This window comes from Sinocyclocheilus grahami, unplaced genomic scaffold (assembly GCF_001515645.1).
Source record: "Sinocyclocheilus grahami isolate Dianchi unplaced genomic scaffold, SAMN03320097.WGS_v1.1 scaffold214.1, whole genome shotgun sequence".
Lineage (NCBI taxonomy): Eukaryota > Metazoa > Chordata > Actinopteri > Cypriniformes > Cyprinidae > Sinocyclocheilus > Sinocyclocheilus grahami.
Window position 1 is genome coordinate 878,853 of NW_015505393.1, and position 22,498 is coordinate 901,350.

Sequence of the window (22,498 nt, forward strand, 5' to 3'; positions counted from 1 at the left end):
AGAAAAGTGTATACCAATGTCGTATGTAACTTTAGAGACGGTCACTAGATTTGCGAATATCGAGTGCCGGGAAATGACACCTCTGGCCATTCCGATGGGTCGTTTGTAAAGTCACAGATACTATACGGAAAATACACCTCAATTTTTCTATGTATCTTGCTCTGTTGAACGGCAAAAGTGACTTTACTAGGCTATACTAGATTTACACCATGCATCTCCTGTCAGCGGGAGAGCCGCGCCCCCAGCACAAAACCCCACCAAGTCCATGGTTGACACCCTCTCATTAGCATGTTGTGCAGAGGAAAAATAAATGCGGAACTACATTCAGAAATAATTCAGTTATCAAAGGAAAATAAATAGGATGAGTTTAGCATTTCCTTAAACATTTTTCATTTGCCTACACACATTTATTTATTTATTTGCATATTTATTTATTTAATTGTGTATTTATTTATTTATTGTTTTTGCAGGTTTCGTTCTCCATAAACCCGTGCTTATGTTGTGTGCTTGGCAAAGACAACATACTGATGTTGTACATGCTCGGTAAAAGTTCCCCACAAAAATAAATAAACAAAATAAAAATGAAAACGAATCCAGCAGACTGGCATGATACTAAAGAGTAGCCTATAAGTGAAATATGAAGAACAATTCTCATTTGTTCAGCTATCAAACATCGTGGCATTACACGTTTAAATAGTTGTTAAAGAAAGCAAATTAAAGAAGTGAAGACAATTGTTTTGGTCTTGTATCAATTTTGGTGTTTGTTTTTATGGCAGGAGCTCAGAGATGTGACACTGCGTAAATGACAGTGGTAAGACAAAGTGGCTGTTCTGTAGACTTGTTAAATTATAAATTAATTTGTTTAAAAGTCATCATCTTTCAGTAAGTCGTATGTTTTCTGTATATTAAATATTTTTACTTCTTGAGTGCAGGATATATATAGTGTAGGAATACTCTGGATTTTTTGTGAATAAACTATAAGCATCTAAGCAAGGACCACAATGAATTGTACTCGTTACAGAGGACATTGTAATGTACTGTCATGTTTAGAGAAAGTTGACTTCATTGGCCTGAAGAGTTCATTCAGGCCTCAGAGGACCAAAACCCAAGAGGACGCTGCTGAATCCATTCTGCAAATAATTTGAGCTATTTATAAAGTACCCAAACAGTGATTAACATTACCCATGTGGAATATTACCTAATGATAAATGACAGATTACATTTAGTGAAGCACCTACAATTTATCATATCAACTAATCACAAAATCTTTATTTAGGTTTTACTTTGTTATATATTTCCTGCACTTATGTGCATTGCTCAAATGCATTTGAACAATTCTTGACGTTCAAGTGGAAATTTAAGAAATATAGGCCTAAATTAAAACCAATATATAATAATAATAATAATATGTTTAATTTATATAGCGCCTTTCCCAAGCTCAAGGACACTGTACAAAAGCAGTAACACAATAGACAGTCGATTCACATAATCATAAACAGTCATTTCACAATCAATTAATCAAATTAAGTGGACAGTGGACATTTGCCCAGTCCGGGGATAGAAATGATTGCAGTTGCATATCATCGTACAATTATGTACTGGAAACAGAGATACATAACATAGTATAAGTAATAACAGAAAAAGGATAGTGTCAATAAGTAACATACAAAGAATAGTAAATGCAACAAAAAATACACAGAACGAAAATACTCAGAGAGAATTATAGCTGGTAGTATAGGATGAGGAGGATGTCTAAAGAACATGTTATGACTGATAGTATTGGGTAAACAAGTAGGTTTTGAGTTGTGATTTAAATACAGAGAGTGAGGTTATTGTCCTTAGTGCCAGTGGTATAGAGTTCCATAGTTTAGGTGCAATTACGGAAAATGACCTGCCACCCATTGAAGATAGATGAAATCTAGGTACAGTAAGAAGTTCACACCCTGCAGATCGAAGTGTTCGAGGTGGAACGTAAGGAGACAGTAGGTCAGAAAGATAAGGAGGAGCAAGGCCATTGAATGATTTAAAAGTAAGCAGAAGAATTTTGTAAGTAATGCGAGATGATACAGGGAGCCAATGGAGTTTAAATAAAATAGGGGTAATATGAGCAGATCGTTTAGTATGGTTTAATATTCTTGCAGCAGAATTTTGAATATATTGTAAACGAGAGATAGAGTGCAATGGTAATCCGGCAAAAAGAGCATTACATTAGTCGAGGTGTGATGTAATAAAAGCATGCACTAATGATTCAGCATCTTTTGGAGAAACATAGGATTGAAGTTGGGCTAAACGGCGAAACTGGAAAAATGCAGCTTTGGATAGTTTACTAATGTAAACATCCAGAGTCAGTGAAGGATCAAGAGTAATGCCTAAATTTCTGACAGTAGCAGATGGAAAAATTGTTGTAGCATCAAGGTTGAAACTGAGAGCATTTACTATATTTTTTGTTAGTGAAGGGGGGCCAGTAATTAAAATTTCTGTTTTGTTCAAATTCAAACTGAGGAAATTAGAATTTAGCCAAGCCTTTAGCTCATTGACACAGGTAGATAGTGATGTGGTCTGGTGAACAGAACCTGGTCTGCATGCAGTGTATATCTGAATATCATCAGCATAACAGTGATAATGAAAACCATGACGATGGATAATATGTCCAAGAGGCATGATGTAAGTAATAAATAGTAATGGCCAAGAACAGAGCCCTGGGGAACACCCTGACTGAGTAAAGTAGTGGGAGATTTGTAATTATGCATAGTGATGTAGTATTGTCTATCAGTGAGATAGGAAGAGAACCAGGATAGTGCAGCATCTGAGACACCTATCTCTGAAAGGCGGGAGAGTAATGACTTGTGACAGACAGTATCAAATGCTGACCTGAGGTTGAGCAGCAGGAGAATGGAGAGATTACCTGAGTCACCAGAGTAACTAAAGGAGTTTCAGTGCTGTGATGAGAGTGAAAACCAGATTGAAATGCATCGAACTGATCGCTGAGAGCTAGAAAAGACTGTAGCTGATTGGCAACAAATTTTTCTATAATAAATGGTAAATTGGAGATTGGATGATAGTTTGTGAAATCAGCTGGGTCCAGGTTTGATTTTTTAAGAACAGGAGTAACAGCAGCAGTTTTCAGTGAAATTGGAACAGTGGCAGAGATAAAGGACATATTTACTAAGTGTGAGATAGAAGCAGAAATGACAGAAGTACAGTGTTTCAGAAGGAATGTGGGTGCAGGATCTAACAGGCATGAGGAAGAATTATAGTTCTGTATTATTTCAGCAATTAAGGTTGGAGTTGTCAAGGTAAAATTATTTAACAGTTGAATAGTTTGAGCTTGCTCACAAGTAGAAGTGGTTGGTTCAGTGCCAAGAGACCCACATAGAGCATCCAGTTTTATTTGAAAGTGGCGCAAGAAAGAGCCACACAAATCATCACATTCATATTGGCTGAGACTATGGCTATATATGGATGAAGCACCTTCAACAAAAGTCAAATCACAAAGCTGATTTATTGATTTATACATTGCATAAATAAATAATCTTGACATATTTCTATCGCACATATCAGATTCCAGCTGCAGTAAATTCATCTGCTTTAAAACAATGATATGTAACTATGTTATACTGTTTAATTTGTGCAAAAAAGCTATACAAAAAACAAAGAAGATGCAATGTGAAAAATGTATGTGATAGCCAAATCAAATCATTTATTTGTATTAAGAAATAATGCTAATAGAATTTACCTTTAAATATGCACACTCAGCATTATGATATTTCTATTATATGTCCTGGTAGTTTTCAGTTGCTGTGGTGATATTAGCTCTCCTGCTCAACAATAAAGCTTCTAAAGCTATTTTCAGTCAAGACATTGATCTTAGTGTTTTTAAACCAGAATGTTTTACAGCAAGTATGAGTTTTGTCAGCATTTCCATGCTTTGCTTGTATTTGTATCTTTCCTCATTTGTAAGTCACTTCTGCCAAAAGAATTTATGTAAATATATATGTAAATATAGGTTGTACTTGGTAAAGACTTCACCATTCTGTATATCCTGCTGATTTATTGTGCTTGGCTGTCTAAATGGGTTTATAGTTCTGACATTCTGGAAACAAACTGTCAAGGAATAGTCCCTCAAAGCATTATGATATTTCTATTATATGTCCTGGTAGTTTTCAGTTGCTGTGGTGATATTAGCTCTCCTGCTCAACAATAAAGCTTCTAAAGCTATTTTCAGTCAAGACATTGATCTTAGTGTTTTTAAACCAGAATGTTTTACAGCAAGTATGAGTTTTGTCAGCATTTCCATGCTTTGCTTGTATTTGTATCTTTCCTCATTTGTAAGTCATTTCTGCCAAAAGAATTTATGTAAATATATATGTAAATATAGGTTGTACTTGGTAAAGACTTCACCATTCTGTATATCCTGCTGATTTATTGTGCTTGGCTGTCTAAATGGGTTTATAGTTCTGACATTCTGGAAACAAACTGTCAAGGAATAGTCCCTCATGGCTGTGCATACTGTGCATCATTCTGTCTATTTATAATTATCATAATTCCGGCTAATTATTTTAATCTACATGGTACAAATTGTGTCTTTTGTGTAATATTGTGAAATATGTGGACTTTTTATATTGTATATGGTGTAAAATTGTTGAAAATTCATAAATTGTAACATAGACATTCAAATTTTTCTTTATTTAATGCAGAATTGTAATTATTAATGAGAATGATTTTTCTATTTTATATGATTTGTCCATTGCACCTAAAAAGACAGGAAAAAAGGAAAAGTGGGAGTGTCTAGGAAGGAATGAGGCAGAGGAAGGGGTGGAAGAAGGCTGGCTATGCATCATGTGGAAGCAGCCCGGACTGCGGCTCTGTTTTCACAGCCCTTCACACGCAGCAGAGCCCATCCTCCCCGTTTAGCTCTTTCAGTTCCACTAGATGTCAGTTCATCAGACGTCCTTTAGTCCGGTGAGTTCTCTTAATCCTCTTTTTCTGTGTCTGTTTGCTTCAGCTGTTTGCAGCCCTTTCCCTTCTCTCTTTGCTGTGTTTACAACATTACTTTGTCAGCATTTACTGTTATTAGGGGCTCACATTAAAGCATAATTAGAGCATAATATGGTCTTCATTTGCACTAAGACTCTGTAACTGCTACAATATTTTAGGATTGTGTAAGGGCACATTAAGAAAAAAAAATCTAATGGCCTCATTTAGGGTTCAAATCAAAGTGAAGTCTGGTAATGCTATACAATATCCATTTATTTAATACCAAATAATGGCAGGAAAGAGCTAAATTAGATTCTACTTTATCCACTTGGGATATAACAGAACATAATGATGTTGCCAGCAGAGGATCGTGTGGATCTCAGAGACATATTTAGCCATGACTCATGACTCGCCTGACCACACCGCTTCACTTTTGCCTGAATGAACATGTTTTTCCTTTGGAGAAATTCACTAGAAAGTTGTCTCCCCATTGTAAAATAGGGCACAATTGTTATTAATTTAGCATGTCTGTGATGTCTGTGAGTCTCTCTTTCCTTTAAATCAATATAGGCATTTGTTACCAGAAAAATAAATTTTTGGTGAGATGTTTATACAATAATGTTCATTTGTGTCTGCAGAAAAGGTGAAATATTGGAAAATGGAATCACCTCAAACATGCTGTAAGTCATCCTGTGTGTGTGTGTGTGTGTGTGTGTGTGTTTGTGTGCGCGTTTTTGTGACAAATGAGGACATAAATTTGTATAATGACAAAGGTATGTCATAGGTATTACAAGGAGAAGGTGACTTTTCAGGACATTACCCCATGTCCCCACTTTTCAAAACGCTTATAAATCACACAGAATGGAGTGTATTGAAAATCTGAAATAGCACAAAGTTTCCTGTAAGGGGTAGGTTTAGGGGTATGGTTGGTGTAGGGCAATAGAATATACGGTCTGTACAGTATAAAAACCATTACGCCTATGGGATGTCCCCACTTTTCACAAAAACAAACCTGTGTGTGTGTTTGTTGTTCAAATAAGCTTGGTGTTTCTGAATATTTCTGATGGCCATTTCTCGTTCTCTGGCAGGTGAACAGGGTCAAAACCTTGAAGCCATGAAGGCAGGCATGTTTCTGCGCAAGGTGAAGTCTCGTATGTGGAAGCGTCTGAGGCACTACAAACTTCAGGAGGACTGCAAGACTATCGCGTATAAATCCAGCTGGGCAATAACTTCCTATTCTACCTGTACGCCCTTATTGAGTTGAGGTTTTTAGTATTTATGATGGTTTAAATGCTTCAGTAATCTTGTTAGTTCAGGTCTACTTTTAATTGTGTATAATTGATCCAAGATGGGCTAAAAATGACTGATTTATTTAAGAAAATATATATTGACTGCCAAAACAAAAACACACAAACAGGCTTATATATGAGAAAGCTATTAGCTATTGCATAGAAGATAATGGTCTTGAAGTATCAGCAGTTATTGATTGTACTTAAATGTAATTTGGAGATAAATCCAAAAGGTATACATTAGTGGACGAATAAAAGTAGACATGTCAGGGTAGTAGATTAGACATGAGAGAAGGGGGGGGGGGGGGGGGTTTATGAACATATTCAGCTTCCAATGAAATTAAGAGCTCCTTTAGTTCACTATGAACAGCAGTAAAACATGAAGTATTAGTAATAATGAAGCTTGCCTTTTCAAGCACTAGTTTGAGTTCATTAAAAACTGTGAGAAGAAGGACTCTGAACAAAAAAAGCTTATAAGCAAAGTTTATATTGTCTTTACAATTTTTTTCAGTCTCCATCAGTGATGTGGAGGCTGTTCGCGAGGGACATCAGTCCGAGGCACTCCTCAATGTAGCAGATGATTTTCCTGCTGACCACTGTTTCACTCTGGTGTTTCGCGGCCGTAGGGGAAACCTAGACCTGGTGGCTGATTCAGCGAAGGAAGCTCAGGCCTGGATTCAGGGCATCAGAGTTCTTATGGAGAACATGGAGAACATGGATGAGAGCACCAAACTTGACCAGTATCCTTAATTTCTGCCCTTTTTGAAGTAGCTTTACAGAACTACATGTGAAAATATTTATTTATTTATTTTACTTTATTTTTGCTTGAGGCATGTTGAGGCATAGATAGATGGATGGATGGATGGATGATGGATGGAACGATAGAAGGACAGACAGGTAGACAGACAGATAGACGAACAGACAGACAGACAGAGAGAGAGAGAGGTTAATGAAGTCCAGCTGTTCACTGTAAACTTAAATTATCAACCTAAACCATTCCACTCAGATGGATCTCAGACTGGTTTTTGAAAGCAGATCTAAACAAGGATGGCAGAATTAATTTTAAGGAGGCAAAAAAATTACTGAAAATGATGAACGTGGACATGAATGAAGAACATGCATGCTGTCTTTTTATGGTGATTATGTGTTGCTTATGTGATTTTGCATCATAAATTTACACCATGTTGAACCTTATTGTCATTTGTTGACATTTTCTCACAGATGGCAGATAAGTCTGAGTCAGGAACCCTGGAGGACCAGGAGTTTGTGGAGTTCTACAAAATGCTTACAGAGAGAACAGAGGTGCTGGACTTATTCCAGGATTATTCCAGTGATGGACAGAGTCTGTCCCAGTGTGATTTGGAGGAATTCCTGAGAGAGGAGCAGCTAGAGGGGGAGGGCAGTTATGAACATGCCCTTCAGCTGATCGATTGCTATGAGCCTTCAGACACAGGTAATGATCCACCATCAACCACTATACTACACTCTTCAGTTATAATTTCTGTGATATATATGAATATCACCACACTTTATAATATTTAATCTATTAAATACTTGATGCCTTGTTGAGAAAAGGGCAACTAAATTAATTATTCCTGATAAATTTTACTTATACATTTTAATGTGGTAGGCACAATGAAATATTTAGCTGAACTTTAGCTTTTTAACTTTTGCTTTGCTTGAAGTTAGCTTAATATATTGTTTATATAGCTTAATTCATTTCTTTTTTAAATAATATTTTCTTTCAGAAATTTTTTTTTAGACTGAGCAGTAAATTGTAGACACTCTAGGGATGATGAAAAAAAATGTTATTGAAAAATTATTTGTTTGCCTATTTGGATACTCTTTTAATAATGGAGTAGTTGAGCACTTAAACTAGATCGCTGCATGGGCAACAGTGAAGTGGTCCTATACTCATGACTATTACTAAGTATTGAAGATTGAACAAATAAGATGCTTCATTTTGGCTTCTTGTACAGCCAGAAAGAATCACTCGATGTCAGTCGATGGGTTCTTAATGTACCTGACGTCTCCTGAGGGATCCATCTTCAATCTAGAGCGGCAGGGCCTGTTTCAGGACATGAGCCAACCTCTGGCCCACTATTACATCTCCTCATCACACAACACTTATCTGATGGAGGACCAGCTAAAAGGACCAAGCAGCGTTGAGGCCTACATCCAGTGAGTTCTGCTTTTTATTTATGGTAATGTGTCTACTTGATTTCACAGATTTTTGATGATTTCTTTTGTGGAAAAGGATTTTATGAGAATGTAAGTAGTAGCATCTCTCATACATGTATAATGTTTCTGTTCAATAACTTCAGAGAAATTGAAACCGCCTAGTTCTGAGATGCCCAAATACAGTTTTAAATAATGAAACACAAATTTAAAGAACAAAAAACAAAACGTACATCAGAAATGAAGATTGAATGTTTCATTTTGTCCTTCCTCTTGTGGTATGGTATGAAATGGCAGGCCAAATCAAAGGTCACCACAAGCCAACTTTGGCCCGTGGGTCCTGGTTTGGGCATCTCTGGCCTAGTTGAATGCATTACATTTTGTTCCTTGTGTTCATGACAGTGGTTGTTTATTTGTGCTGCGTTGAACCTCTGAAGGGCACTGAAACGAGGCTGCAGGTGTGTAGAGGTGGACTGCTGGAATGGATCGAATGGAGAGCCGGTAGTTTATCATGGACACACACTGACATCTAAGATTCTCCTCAAAGATGTGATTGCTACTATTGCAAATTATGCCTTCAAGGTGATCTTATTTTCAAGGTTAACAAGGTTTCAAATATCAATATTCATATGAATATCTAGTAATAATTATTGACTTTGTTGTTCACATTATTGGCATTATTGATGTTAATACCAGTTAATAATGTTATATGATACTGATGTTTATGTTAATATAAATATTTACACATACATAATAATCTATTTCCAGATTTATTAATCTTACGGTCATTCCTACTTCTAGGCATCTGAGTATCCGCTCATCGTGTCCATTGAAAACCACTGCAGCATAGAGCAACAGGAAGTCATGGCTCGATATTTCAGAGACATTCTGGGTGATATGCTACTGACTAACACAGTAGAGGGAGTCTCCAGCGAACTACCATCCCCAGAGGTGAGGTATAGTGCCTTATAGATAGTGGTGCACTTAACTTAACTGCTCTTAATGATTAAGTACTAATATCTAATGAATAAGTACTAGTAACTTTACAAAAGACACTAGTACCTAAAGAATAAACACTAGTACCTAAAGAATAAGCACTAGTAGCTAAAGAATAAGCACTAGTACCTAATGAATAAGTACTAGTACTTAATGGAAAATATACTAGTATCTAAAAAATAGGTACTAGTACAATGAAAATAGATACTAGTACGGCTTATAGATTAAATGTTACAACGGCTTTCCATAGGTATAGTGCCTTATAGATAGTGGTGCACTTAACTGCTCTTAATGACTTCTTTTTGAAAAACATAGATGACTTCCTTGGATCTTAAAATATTCTATTGTCTTATAGTCATAGTACTGCAATGGGCACTTTCATTATCAGAATCAGAATCAGAAGAGTTTTATTACCAAGTATGTTTACACACACAAGGAATTTGACTTGACGACAGGAGCTTCCAGTGTAGAAGAAAGTACAAACATAGTGCAGACATACATAGGAATAACACAGTAGGGATGTAATATAACTTATTATACTAAATAATTTAATAATATACTATATACAGAAATAGAAGTATAGGAAAAAATTTAATTGTTTAGATTAGTGTGCAGATATGTTATTTACAAAGTGTGCAGTTTAATATAAATATAACTATGTTAGTTGTGATGGGCTATGTATAATTATGAAAGATTAATTGTTCAGGCTGAATATAGCCTGCGATCCTTTTCAAATCTGCAGTAAAACACATTCAGATCGTCAGCCAGTTGTTGATTCTCCGCAAGCTGTGGGGGTGGTGTCTTGTACATGGTGATGTTCCTCAGACCAGTCCATACTGACGCTGGATCGTTTGCTGAAAGCTCTTTTCTCAGCTTTTCTGAGTAGTTTTTTTAGCCATTCTGATCTCCTTTGTTAGTCTGTTCCTGGCCTGGTTATACAAGATTTTATCCCCACTTCTGTAAGCATCCTCTTTGGCGTGACGAAGCTGTTTGTGTTTCCCATTAACTATTAATGGTCACATATGAAGACGTCAGGTTCATATCACCTATTATAGGATTGATTTTTAAAATATCTGTTAATACTGTGGGGTCCAAAAGTCCGAGACTGTAAGCCCGAACAGTACTACTGTCATTAAAAATTTGTGTACAATACAATTAAAATATGTGAAATAGTTAATGCTACTTTAAACAATAACATTTTCAGAACGAGCAGTTTAGTTGTATTTTTGGGGAGCTCATTATTTTTGAGTAAACATCACTACTTCACTGAATATCTCCACGTAGATATATCGCGGGAGAGCTCGTGGGTGATTCACGTTTATATCATTAAGCAGAGGTTCAAACTCCAGTCCGAACACCACTGGCCACAAGCTTTGGGCTCTGCTCTCATGGAGAATATTTATTTATATAGCATATTTTATTTTAGATGAACTAGAAACAATGTTACATTTATAAAGTTTTATATAAGTCAATATTGGCTGGAGCCAGAGCCAATGGTGAAAGTCTTTGCGCGAGGAGACCCTGCCCCATTTGGGAGGTTCTGCCCACTTTTGGAGTTCACGCCCCATTTGGGAGATCTCCGGTCTGCAGTTATATCTACTTGCGTTTTTGTAGCATTTTCCTTTAAATGTTAATGAGCTCTGCTGACCCCGCCCCTCTCTTCCTAACAGTTCTCTGAGGGACTGTTTACTTTAGCCGCATTCATCATGAAACTTGCTAATTAGCACGTTATTAGGAAAGGCGATTTGCAAAGATTCATTACAAAACATTATACTCACTTCTTCTGTAGATGAGGCTGGATCACAAATCATTAGCGCGAACATAGACGCATTTATGTAGATCGGGGGCGCATTCCCCTCAGAAACAATGTAATCCACTGCCAGTTCAGCGGCTCAGATGTCATAATTACATCCAACAACAGAACACCTCAATCGCTTAGGAGTCATTCTTGTCTACATCTGCTCCAGCAGTGAAACAATGGCGGACTGATGACAGCTCACTCAGGGTAAGGTAAGACGCCAGTCCAGTCTGTGCTGAAACGCTACTGTCAATCAAACTATCGTGGGCGGGGCCTGTCTGTGTGACGTCACACAGACTGGCATCTGAGATCGGCTCGATTTGAGAAAGGGGAAAACATTTAACCAGATTAAAAAAAAAACACTGGGTGTATTTTTATCATTATAGGGTGGTTGTGTACACACTGCCAACACACATTTCAGTTCAAACAACTTGTAAAAGTGCATGTAGCATCCTATGACCCCTTTAAAAATCTTTCGTTTGTGTTCTACTGAAGAAACAATGTCGCCTACATCTTGGATGCTCTGGGGGTAAGCAGATAAACATCAAATTTTCATTTTTGGGTGAAATATCCCTTTAATTACAAAAAAATAAAATAATAATTGCCTTGACAAAAGGGCACTTTGGGCATCAAGGGGAAAAGGGGCAGGTGCTCAAGCACCCACCACAACCCCCTCTGCACGTGCTTGGTATTTACTATGCTGCACATTCAGGTAACTCAAAAACTTGCGTACATGAGCTGAGACCAGACGTGAGATTTGATCGTAGCCACCGCTCACGTCCATATTGATAAATTCCAAGTTTTGCGTTGAAATTACTGTATGCCCAATTTTCTGTCGTACGTTCGTTTCGTAAATGAGGTGAGTTTGGTATTTTCCCACACCTATTGAGTTTGGTATTTTCTCATTTAAATCTCGAAATAAAAAAAATTTTGTGCAATGCAAATTTTTCAACTTCTCACTGAGATTGTTATGCAGATTATATCATTTGTAATGAAAATGTTTTTTAATCAATTAGAAAAGTGCAAAATAGAAGCATTTTCACATAAAACTGTATATAAAAATAACCTTACATTTGAAAATGTATATTGTTTGAATTATATATTATATCATTATTTATTTTTTTAACAATATTTGTTGCTTCATTTCTTTCAGGCACTTAAGAGGAAAATCTTGTTGAAAGGAAAGAAGATTGGAAAGGAGTCCGAGAGCCCCACAGGTGAAGTCAGCGATGAGGACGAGGCAGCAGAAATGAATAAGGACAGTCCGGCATCAGAGAGTCTGCCAACAGATAGTAAGGTAAGCTACCAGTGGAAATACTGAGAAACTGAGGAGAAGGTCTGTCAGTGTTTTCCACCCCCTTGTTCAACATTGTTCACTTTTGCCCCACGTAGAAATCGAAGCAAAATCTATGCAAGAAGCTCTCAGACCTAATGTTCTGTAAGAGCATACATTTCCACAGCTTTGAGCATTCCCGCATGTCTGCTAAGCCTAATGAGATGTCCTCATTCTCCGAGTCTAAAGCCCGTAAATATTCAAAGGAAGCAGGTAAGAAATTATTTTTAAAGGGATAGTTTGAATATGTTTAACCTCATATTGTTCCAAGCCTGTATGTTTCCTTTCTATAAAAAATATTTTAAAAATGATTGAAATAGAAATTGTACCATTATGTTAGAAAAATTACATTTTTGTATTATTAATTCTCATTTTTTGTCAGGTTCAGATTTTGTGCTGCATAACACCAGGCAGCTGACAAGAGTGTATCCAAGTGGAATGAGAACGGATTCATCAAATTACTGTCCAGTAGATATGTGGAACATGGGATGCCAGATTGGTTAGTATGGCAGATATTATATTACACACCATTATGTCAATTCTATAAAGTGGAAGAATGTGAGCATGGCAGACATAAAAGTGCTCTATGTAAAGAGAAGCAGGGAAACACAGCTAATGTGTTGTAAAGTGGCCAGTGTGTATTTACCTATTAATATGTTTCTAATTCATAGTGGCATTAAACTTCCAGACAGCAGGGATGGAAATGGATCTTAATGATGGGTTGTTTACTCAGAATGGATACAGTGGCTACATCCTAAAATCTGAGATCCTTCGCAAAAAGGAGAGACTCTTTGATCCTGAAAATCCTGAGGAACGTGAAGATTACCACCCTCTACTGTTCTCTGTTAAGGTATGAAACAATATTCATGTTCCCTCTGCAAGTTTATTTTGAGATTTTATTTGATGATTCTTTCTGTTTAGGTTATTAGTGGACAACAGCTCCCTAAAGTAAAGCAAAAAGATTGGTCCATTGTAGACCCCCTGGTAAGGGTGGAAATTTATGGCGTTCCTTTGGATCAAGTCAAACAGGAGACCAAATACATTGACAACAATGGTGAGGAAGTAAGAATTAATTGGTCTGTAGTGTTGCCAAATCATTACATGAGAGACAAATGGAAATTGTGCATGTTGTTCACATGCATACGCATGTAATATGTGGTTGTAAGGTTAATAATGTGGAAACAGACATTACCTGTTAAGATGACAAGTTTCCATAATTTTACAAACCATAGGAATCCTATTTAAGTCCTGCTGCTTGCAGTGATTTTTCTAATTTTTTTAATCTGTACAGGATTCAACCCACATTGGAACGAAACCTTACAGTTCAAAATCCACACCCCTGAGCTGGCACTGGTGCGTTTTGTAGTTGAAGACTATGATAAAGCATCAAGGAATGACTTCATAGGGCAATATACTCTACCTTTTACCTGTATTCAACCAGGTAGTCCTATATTGAAATACAGTTAAAAAAAAAAACAGGGTCTTATTCACTAACCAAACAAACACTGCCTGTGTGAATGTTTCCACACAGAAATCCTTATTTATAAATAAGTCTGCACTTTCTTTCTTTTTTTTTTTTTCTAAATGTAAGATAAAACATAGAACCAATTGAAACATATGCTCTCTCATTTAGAATAATATGGATTACTCAACATTAGAACGAGGGATAAGAACAATTTTGTGTGAAAATCATTTCGGCTCACATAAGATTAGTATTATTAATATTATTAGTGAATGAGACCCAGTGTCTTTATGTGTATTCTCTAAAATCATTGAAAGTTAGTTTGGCTTTCTTGCAAATAACAAAAAGCTTCTTTTTACAGGATATCGTCATGTGCATCTGTTGTCCAAAGACGGAACAAGTATCCATCCATCCTCCATCTATGTTCATATCAAAATCACAGAGCTGTAATTTCACAATTCTAGGAGTTTTATTTACAATGCTTGAAACTTGTTCTGAAGAGCTAATATTTTTCAGACAAATCTGTAGTTTGCTTTAAAAAGGTAGAGAAAACATTTTATCTTGTGCTTTGCTTAAAAATACTTGATCAAATGCTGGCAATAACTTCAACAAACCAAAATATTATTTTATAACTAGTACTTGCATTAAAACAAAAAAAGTATAGCTACTGGCATTATTTATTATGTGTACCTCTATAGTTGCATGGTGTTAGTAGAGCCTTGCTGTCAGAATAGACCTCCAAGAACGGTGCAGAAAAGCTAATTTTATTGTTAGTTGTTTACCTATGCAATACTGAGTGTACTGTTAAAAAAAAATCAAATGCATTTTTTTCTGTTTGAAGGTTATACAATCAAGGCAGAATGGATGAATTAAAGGAACTGAGCATGGTATAGTGCCTTTTATAAATAACCCGAAAGCAAGTGTTCAAAGTAAATGACTCTTTTATTTCCATTATGTATGTACATTCCCAGCTAAATATTGTTTTAAAGGAATAAACAGGAATAAATATATCGTAAAAATATTTATTCAGTGTGGTTTGAATGAGGGTATTGATTATAATGACATGTAATACTTTCATAAGACAAAGAAATGTCAATTGAAATGCATACAGAAACAAGGCTACATATCCCCTGCTGTTTGCATGTGCTCTAAAGCAGTTTGCCCATCCTCTTGTCTCTCTTCCTCTTCCCTAATCCAGGTCTTTTGTGTACTCATAGAGGCCTCTTGGTCTTTACCCACACCATCTTGAACAGGCAAGTCTGGGTGATGTCTCTGAAGGTGCTTTACAACCTGAAATTTCTGTTTTGCCCGGTAGGTACAGTGGAGGCAGTAAAATGGCAGCTTATTTGTGTGGGACAGGTAATGATGGCGGAGACCCGCAGGCCAGCGGAACGCCCTTTGGCATATGGAGCACACATACGGTCGCTCCTCACTGTGCTTTCTCTGGTGTGTCTTGAGGAGGAAGCGTGTCTTGAAAGCCTTTCCGCACTTCTCGCATATAAAGGACCGCACGTCTCTGTGACGTGTCTCCCGGTGGATGCGCAGGGAGTCGGCACGGTTGGTGCGGTACTCGCAGTCCTCACATGCATAAGGTTTGGCACCTGTTGGAAAGAAGGATAAACATCAAGGTGTGCAAGTAATTTACAATTAGAGTAAGTTAGACTATAGCACATAGCTACCTGTATGTTTTGTCATGTGATACTTCAGCTGGTTGACCCATTTGCATTTGTAGCCACATTCTGGACAGAGATACTTGCGTTCCTCCATGTGAATCCTCATATGATACTAAAATAAAGAGAGTTAAATTAAATTGGAAACACCAACAGAACTGGATAGTAAAAACCAAATACCCAAACCTTTAATCACTATCTTGTATAATAGCTCTTCATACCTTCAGTCTTGAAGGATCAGCACATGCATAATTGCACTTCTCACACCGGTAAGGTTTCTCTCCTGTATGGATTCGAATGTGCCAGGTGATCTTCTGTTTGTTTCTGGTGGAAAACTCGCATTCAGTGCACTTAAAGAGGCAGGTTCCTCCATGTGACCGCACATGCTGGTCAAACACCACTTTATGGGTGCAAGAGAAACCACAGACATCACACTTCAGAGTTTTCTCCTCTGCTGGTCCATCTTCATGCTCATCTAACATGTGCTGGACCAGAAGGAGTCTTTTATGGGTACTGAAGGAACAAACCAAGCACTGATGGGTGATGGACATCTTACTTTGTTTTTCTGTACCATTTTGAGGATCTTTCGTCTTGATTTCAGAATGTTCACTCTGCATATGCGCTTTGAGAGCAGCTTGGCAGCCACAGGTGAAGCTACACTGGGTGCAAGGCAAGCTGTTAAAATCTGGATGTGCTCGGTTGGAATGCTGCCTCAGGGCAACGTCGGAGCTGAAACGTGCATTGCATTGGCTGCAGTGGTAGCTAAGATCACCAGTGTGGCAGCTCAAGTTGTGGCGGTTGATGTCATTGAGGTTATAAGCTCTGTAGTCACAAAGTGAACAGAAGTGCGTTGCCTGTTTGTCATGAATGCGTTGATGGTGCAAGCGTAGTCTGGACGTGGTGCCGAACGTTTGGCCACAGAGTTCACAGCTATGCCTTCCAACACCTGTGTGCATGGACTCATGGGCCTCAAGTCGGTAGCGACGGATTGTGCTAAATGAACAGAAGCGGCATTGGTGAGGACGGACTCCCTCGTGCTTCACAGCAACATGCTGTGTCAGGCAACGCTCTTGCATGCAGGTGAAGGAGCAAAGATTGCACTGCAGGTTGCCAGATATTTTACCTCTAGTTACCTTCTCTTTCTTGTGACCTAGGATATGATGATTGAGAGATTTTTCCGATTTGGCAATAAATGAACACTGTGGACACTGTATTTCACCTGGTTTTAAACAGCCCTTTATCTGATGACTTGCTAGAGCTCTCTTTTGGTGGCAGAGAAAAGGACAGTTGGGACATGAGAAACGAGGTTTGGGGTCTTGGGGTCTCTCTTCTTCCACTGAATCCCTTTCCGAGTCATTTGCCCCATCTTCCTCCTGATCATGTTCTGAGTCACTAGGATTATCTTCTTGCTCAAACTGCTCTCCCGTTTCAGCCAGATGTACCTTATGGGTGCTTCCACTGCATGTTGCACAATGCCGATCTATTGTGACTTTCCTAACAGATGAGAAAGGGCATTTTCTGCAACTATACTTACCATCATCTTCAATATACCCAGAGATCTCATCATTTACCAATCCCTCCTTTTCTGCTAGCTTGTTTCTGCTCCTCACAATTGCCTGCCCTCCTTTGGTTGTGCTTGTCACTGAATCAGTCTCATTTACTTTATCAGCTATGATAGGAGACAGTGGGCCTTCAGGTTCAGCTGAATCTTGTACTCTTGAATCTGTAGAATCAGTGACTTCAACAGGTTCAGGATGCATTGTGAGGGATTTAAGAGTTGTACTCTGTACCTGCATAGATGCAGCACTCCCTGAACTACCTTCACAACTCCCTGATTTACCTACAGTGCTAGCGAAAACAGACTTCTTTCTGTGCCTCAGCAGTGACTGGCACTTACGGAGGTGGGTGTTCAAAGAACGCTGCTGTTTAAACTGCATGCCGCAGTCCTGGCAACGTAGTCCTGCCTTCATGACCTGGCAGGACGACTTGCAGTGCCGGATTAATGCTGCCTGCTTTCTGGTCACATAGGAGCAGCGGCTACACTGATACATACTGTCCCGTGTCTGGACGACAAGCATCTGCACCCTGCCCTCTAGTACAAGGGCTTCAGCCTGGTCTTTATCTTGTTTTCTCATGACATGCAAGCGAGTCTCAGAAGCTGAGGCCTCTACACATTTCTCCTGATGGAGTCCCTCCCTACTCCTTTCAGTTTCTGTCAATGGTGGTGGGTCTTCAGAGTCACTTTGATCCTCAAAGTAAGCTGCATTGTCATCATCATCATCAACTGATGGTTGTGGGAAGTTCCGGTGGACTGTTTGCAATGTGTGAGATTCAAAATAGCCCCCGAAGTGGGCTTCAAATGCGGTGTTGTGTATATTTACTGTCTCTGCAAGTAAGATTTGTGTGCTGCTCTGGCTGGTTTGGGAAGTAAAAAGTGGGGAGCCACACTGTTCTTCATTATTTGGATGTCCTTCAGAAAGATTACTTGCCTCTTCTCTTGCAGACTCAATATCAAGTCTGGCCTGCTGTACTAAAGTAATTTCTTCAGTTCCTCCAATAGTGGCTGCTATTGCTTCATTCTCATTATCATTTACAGACATATCTTTTGAGTCATCTTCTTCCCTATATTCTGAATTGGAAGTCTGAGGTACTGTGGTTTTGGAGAAAAAGTTGTGCGTCAACTCCACAGAGCTTTGCTCTTTTTCTTTCTGTGCATATTTCTCAAGCCACTCCACATCTCCAGGCACATATCCGTGGGATTTCTTTTTATGCAGGAAGAGGCCGGTGTTGCTAAATGTGGTGTAGCGGCAAAGTGCGCAGCGGAACACGCGTGTCCGGGTGTGCCTGCAGTTCTCGTGGCTATGCAGGGCTTGGCGGTACTTTGTTGTGTAAGGGCAAAACTGGCACTGGTAAACAGGAGGTTGAGGATCTGCCTTTGTGGAGTGCTTGAGCTGCATATGGCTGCGCAATTCAGTCTTTCTCTTGCAGGAGTATGCACACACCTCACAGATCAAGGATTTTTCCTGGTGACGGAGTTTATGGCTGTTCAGCTGGTCAATGCGATGGCAACGATATGGACACTGATTACATTTGTACCTGAGAGAGATGTGAGGTAGATCAGTAAACAGAAATGTTTCTTTTTATTATCATATTTTTATTTCAACAAGGTACATACCTTAGATCTCCTGCGTGCTTACGCATGTGGACACTGAGGTAGTGTTTCCATTTCGTAACATATCCGCATTCTGAGCACATGTGCTGTTTGTCATTAGAGTGTGTCAGCATGTGCTTTGAAAGGTATGTTTCATCACGACATCTGAAGTCACACAGAGTACATTTGTGGGGCCTTTCACCTGTAAATACAAACGTTATCTGTCTATCAATGGTCAATGAGTAATTTTGAAGGAATAGTTCATTCCAAAATCTAAATTGTGTCATCTTCTCGCTCATGTGTCATTTCAAACCCTATATAATTTTCTTTCCTGTGTGAAATACAAACGAAGAATCTGCTATTTTCCACAGAATGAAAGCAGATGATTTATACTGAAGGACAAAAAACACAATAAAAGTATCATAAAAGTAATCGAAGTACACTTATTCCTACACGTTTGCTGCAGCTAAACTATACTGTTGTGCAAATGCTATGAAATTTGATATTTACAGCAGAGGGGAAGATACCTAAATTAATTTGGTTCCTCACACAAAGCTATTGTATGACTTCAAAATACTTTGAAAAACATCACACAGGTTGTATAAATTAAATCAGTATAAATCAATCAGGATCCAATTTAGATTTTTTTTCATGAAAAAAAAGGAAATAATACAGGGTTGAAATAACAAGACTGAATAAATGATGACCACATCTTTATTTTTGAGTGAACTATACCTATAAACACTTATAAGAACTAAGTAGAGCAACTGAATATCTTACCAGTATGCATTAGCATGTGTCTTTTCAGAACTCTTTTGTGAGCTGTTACAAAGCTGCACTGCTCACAGTGGTGTGTTTTCTCACTGGCATGAAAGTGACCAACATGTTGATCGAACTCTACAGGGTTGAGGGTTGTGAAAGGGCAGAAGCTACAGTTCAGTTCTTGATTCCCTGGATGTCCTTGCCTTTTGTGCTGCTGAAAAAGGCTCTTGTTTGAGCATGAGAAGTCACAATGGGGGCAGTGATAAGCCTGATGCGTGCGCAAATGTTTCTCCATGTCTTCTAGGCTCCCGAAGAAGGCGCCACAGGCGTGATGATGGCACTCTACGGCTTCAATCTGGTGAGCATCTAACACATGCTTTAGAAGCCGCTTCTTTTCTGTACACTGAAATGAGCAGCCGTTATGGAAGCAAGGTAACGGCTGTCCATCTTGTGTCTTATTGTGAGACTTCATATGGCTCTTTAATGCCTGACTCTGACTGAAAGTCTTTTGGCAAGTTGGGCACTTAAAGAGCTCTCCATTGGGAGCATCATCTTCTTGATGCCCATGCACGCCGGCGAGGTGTCGTCGCAGAGAGTTACGTTCCACCGCTCCATACTCACATAGATGACACCGGTGCAGCTTCTGTCCCGTCTCTCTCAGCATGTGGACGCGCAGCTTACTCTTACTGGTGAAGTGGTGTTTGCAGGTGGGACATTGCAGACTGGGGTCGGGAAAGTGAATACGCATATGTTCTATCAAATGGGAGCGAGTCTTGAAGCAGCGTCTGCATTCAGAGCAGATGTGGGTGCGAAACATGTGTTCAGTGCCCTCTGCAACATGTCCCACTAAACAGAAAGATGGCATAAATCAGACCTGGGATTATAATTATTTTAATTACATCTCATTTATTATATTTACCTTTAGATGGAAACTTTTCTTGGCTAATGGTAGCACATTTTTCCCCCTTTTTTGTGGATGCTTTCAATTTTTTGGTTACACTTTTCTTGCTTCTAGTTTGAACAGGCATATCCATCCCCTTCAACGGAGACAAAGCTACAACAAAGACAATAATACACTTCTTATTATCTGTGAGCTGTCAAAGCTGTTCATCTAAAAGGGATGTTAATCTAGCAACTGACCAATCGAAATCAAATATTCCAGAGACCCATGGATGCCAAAGGACTACATCTTACATGTATAATATATAATTTATTAAACATATGGTTTTCTAAGTATTGTTGTATTTTACCTTCCGGTGTATCTGCTGCATTATTTTCCACATGCTTGAGTTGTTCTGAATCACATCCAGGCTTTTGTAGGTCCATATTTGGGTCAAACTCCACAGTACATTAGTCATTGAGGGATAAAATCAACTCTCAAGAGGGGTAAAACTCTATCACAGCATCAGGACCATGAAGTGTTCCCGTCTCCCAGAGCAACACATGTGATTGTGATTAACAGGGTTCTGGAATACCAGACTTGAGATTAAAAGAGCTGAGTGTTTTTGTCTGTTAACATTAAGGACATAAAGCAATTCATCCAGTGCGTTAAATATTACGTGAACATGTTTTGTTGGGAAAAAAATTGTATTAAACAAATTTGGACCTCCTGCGCGGCTCTCAAGAGGGGTAAAACTCTATCACAGCATCAGGACCATGAAGTGTTCCCGTCTCCCAGAGCAACACGACTGTTCTGCATCACCAATGACTTCCAAATGTGATTAACAGGGTTCTGGAATACCAGATTTGAGATTAAAAGAGCTGAGTGTTTTTGTCTGTTAACATTAAGGACATAAAGCAATTCATCCAGTGCGTTAAATATTACGTGAACATGTTTTGTTGGGGGGAAAAAATTGTATTAAACAAATTTGGACCTCCTGCGCGAAGGTTCGTGTTTCGTTTGCTCTGACAAACAAATAAACAACCTATCCACACGGAACAGAAGATGTGTTCAGTTAAAGCAAACTACTCGAATACAGTCAACATCAAGAGACGAATAAACGCGATAACGCATTAATGCTTTATTATGTTTATACACATTATTTATTACTTCAATTATATAATAAGAAATTACCTGCACTTGTGTGGACGGAAACAATGTAAGCAGCGTTATTTCTGGGCGTTTTCTGTTCAAAGAGGAAAATTAATTTTGACATAATTTTGTATACACAGTGGAGAATAATACTTTTTTAAAAAACACAAAATATACAGACAGTTGTTCATAAGGATACCTAAAAGTGTCATGACGCGACTGCGTCGTAAGCAGTCACAACGGAACTATTAAGTGAAACACGGTTCATACGGAACTATTTTCCTGAACAACGGAAACAACGCAGAGGTCGCCATGTGATTTGCTCATTTGAGTGAATCGGTTCCTTTGAACAGTTGGTCTGAAAGAACCGGTTCAAAATGAAACGAGTTTAAAGTGGGATTGATTTGTGAATCATTTCAACCTAAGAACATTATTGCACAGCAGTATTTAGATCAGACTTATCCATCGTGGTTACATATTTATACTGATGGTTCTAAAGACCCTATCTCTGGCAGAACAGCTGCTGCAGTATTTATTCCAAAGTTTCAAACTAGTATTAAGAAAAGAATAACTGATCATGTATCCGTGTATACAGCAGAATTAATTGCCATGGTGGTAGCACTCCAGTGGGTAGAGGAAGTAAAACCAAGATTAGTAGTAATATGTTCTGACTCTTATGCAGCAATATTGAGCCTTGCAAGTGGAGTAAAATCATCAAGGCAAGACATTATTTATGAGATTCTTGCAAGTTTATTAAGAATAAGTAATATAAGCTTAATAACATTTTTGTGGGTTCCCGCTCATGTGGGAGTGGAGGCTAATGAAGTGGTTGATAAGCTTGCTAAGTATA

At 38.4% G+C, this 22,498-nt stretch overlaps 2 protein-coding genes across 2 annotated transcripts; one reads left to right on the forward strand and one right to left on the reverse strand.

Moving 5' to 3' along the window:
- The first annotated feature begins 4,806 nt into the window (after positions 1-4,806).
- Positions 4,807-14,530, forward strand: plcd4b (phospholipase C, delta 4b). The gene is made up of 16 exons (XM_016286679.1): positions 4,807-4,962; positions 5,616-5,657; positions 6,066-6,221; positions 6,778-7,006; positions 7,273-7,402; positions 7,488-7,719; positions 8,246-8,447; positions 8,882-9,026; positions 9,246-9,395; positions 12,392-12,535; positions 12,631-12,784; positions 12,954-13,070; positions 13,243-13,421; positions 13,493-13,625; positions 13,863-14,012; positions 14,395-14,530. Exons 2-16 carry the CDS (start codon positions 5,636-5,638, stop codon positions 14,481-14,483), a joined length of 2,232 nt encoding a protein of 743 aa, XP_016142165.1. The 5' UTR covers positions 4,807-4,962; positions 5,616-5,635; the 3' UTR covers positions 14,484-14,530.
- Positions 14,531-14,582: 52 nt separating this feature from the next.
- On the reverse strand, positions 14,583-21,898 carry znf142 (zinc finger protein 142). The gene is made up of 9 exons (XM_016286678.1): positions 21,848-21,898; positions 21,691-21,742; positions 20,867-21,082; positions 20,536-20,670; positions 19,635-20,462; positions 18,879-19,056; positions 15,925-18,799; positions 15,713-15,818; positions 14,583-15,634 (listed from the first exon to the last, which is right to left on the reverse strand). The coding sequence occupies exons 3-9, from the start codon at positions 20,940-20,942 to the stop codon at positions 15,153-15,155; spliced, it is 4,680 nt and encodes a 1,559-aa protein (XP_016142164.1). The 5' UTR covers positions 20,943-21,082; positions 21,691-21,742; positions 21,848-21,898; the 3' UTR covers positions 14,583-15,152.
- Between the last annotated feature and the right edge of the window lie 600 nt (positions 21,899-22,498).

What these genes read in the sequence shown, in the direction of transcription:
- plcd4b (XM_016286679.1), top strand. Translation starts at nt 5,636, where the DNA reads ATGGAATCACCTCAAACATGCT. An exon ending in AATAACTTCCTATTCTACCT is followed by an intron (nt 6,222 to 6,777) that starts GTACGCCCTTAT and finishes AATTTTTTTCAG; the next exon opens with TCTCCATCAGTGATGTGGAG. An exon ending in GCGAACTACCATCCCCAGAG is followed by an intron (nt 9,396 to 12,391) that starts GTGAGGTATAGT and finishes CATTTCTTTCAG; the next exon opens with GCACTTAAGAGGAAAATCTT.
- znf142 (XM_016286678.1), bottom strand. Translation starts at nt 20,942, where the DNA reads ATGGACCTACAAAAGCCTGGATGTGATTCAGAACAACTCAAGCATGTG. An exon ending in TGCAGCAGATACACCGGAAG is followed by an intron (nt 20,671 to 20,866) that starts GTAAAATACAAC and finishes TCTTTGTTGTAG; the next exon opens with CTTTGTCTCCGTTGAAGGGG. An exon ending in AAGCACGCAGGAGATCTAAG is followed by an intron (nt 18,800 to 18,878) that starts GTATGTACCTTG and finishes CATCTCTCTCAG; the next exon opens with GTACAAATGTAATCAGTGTC.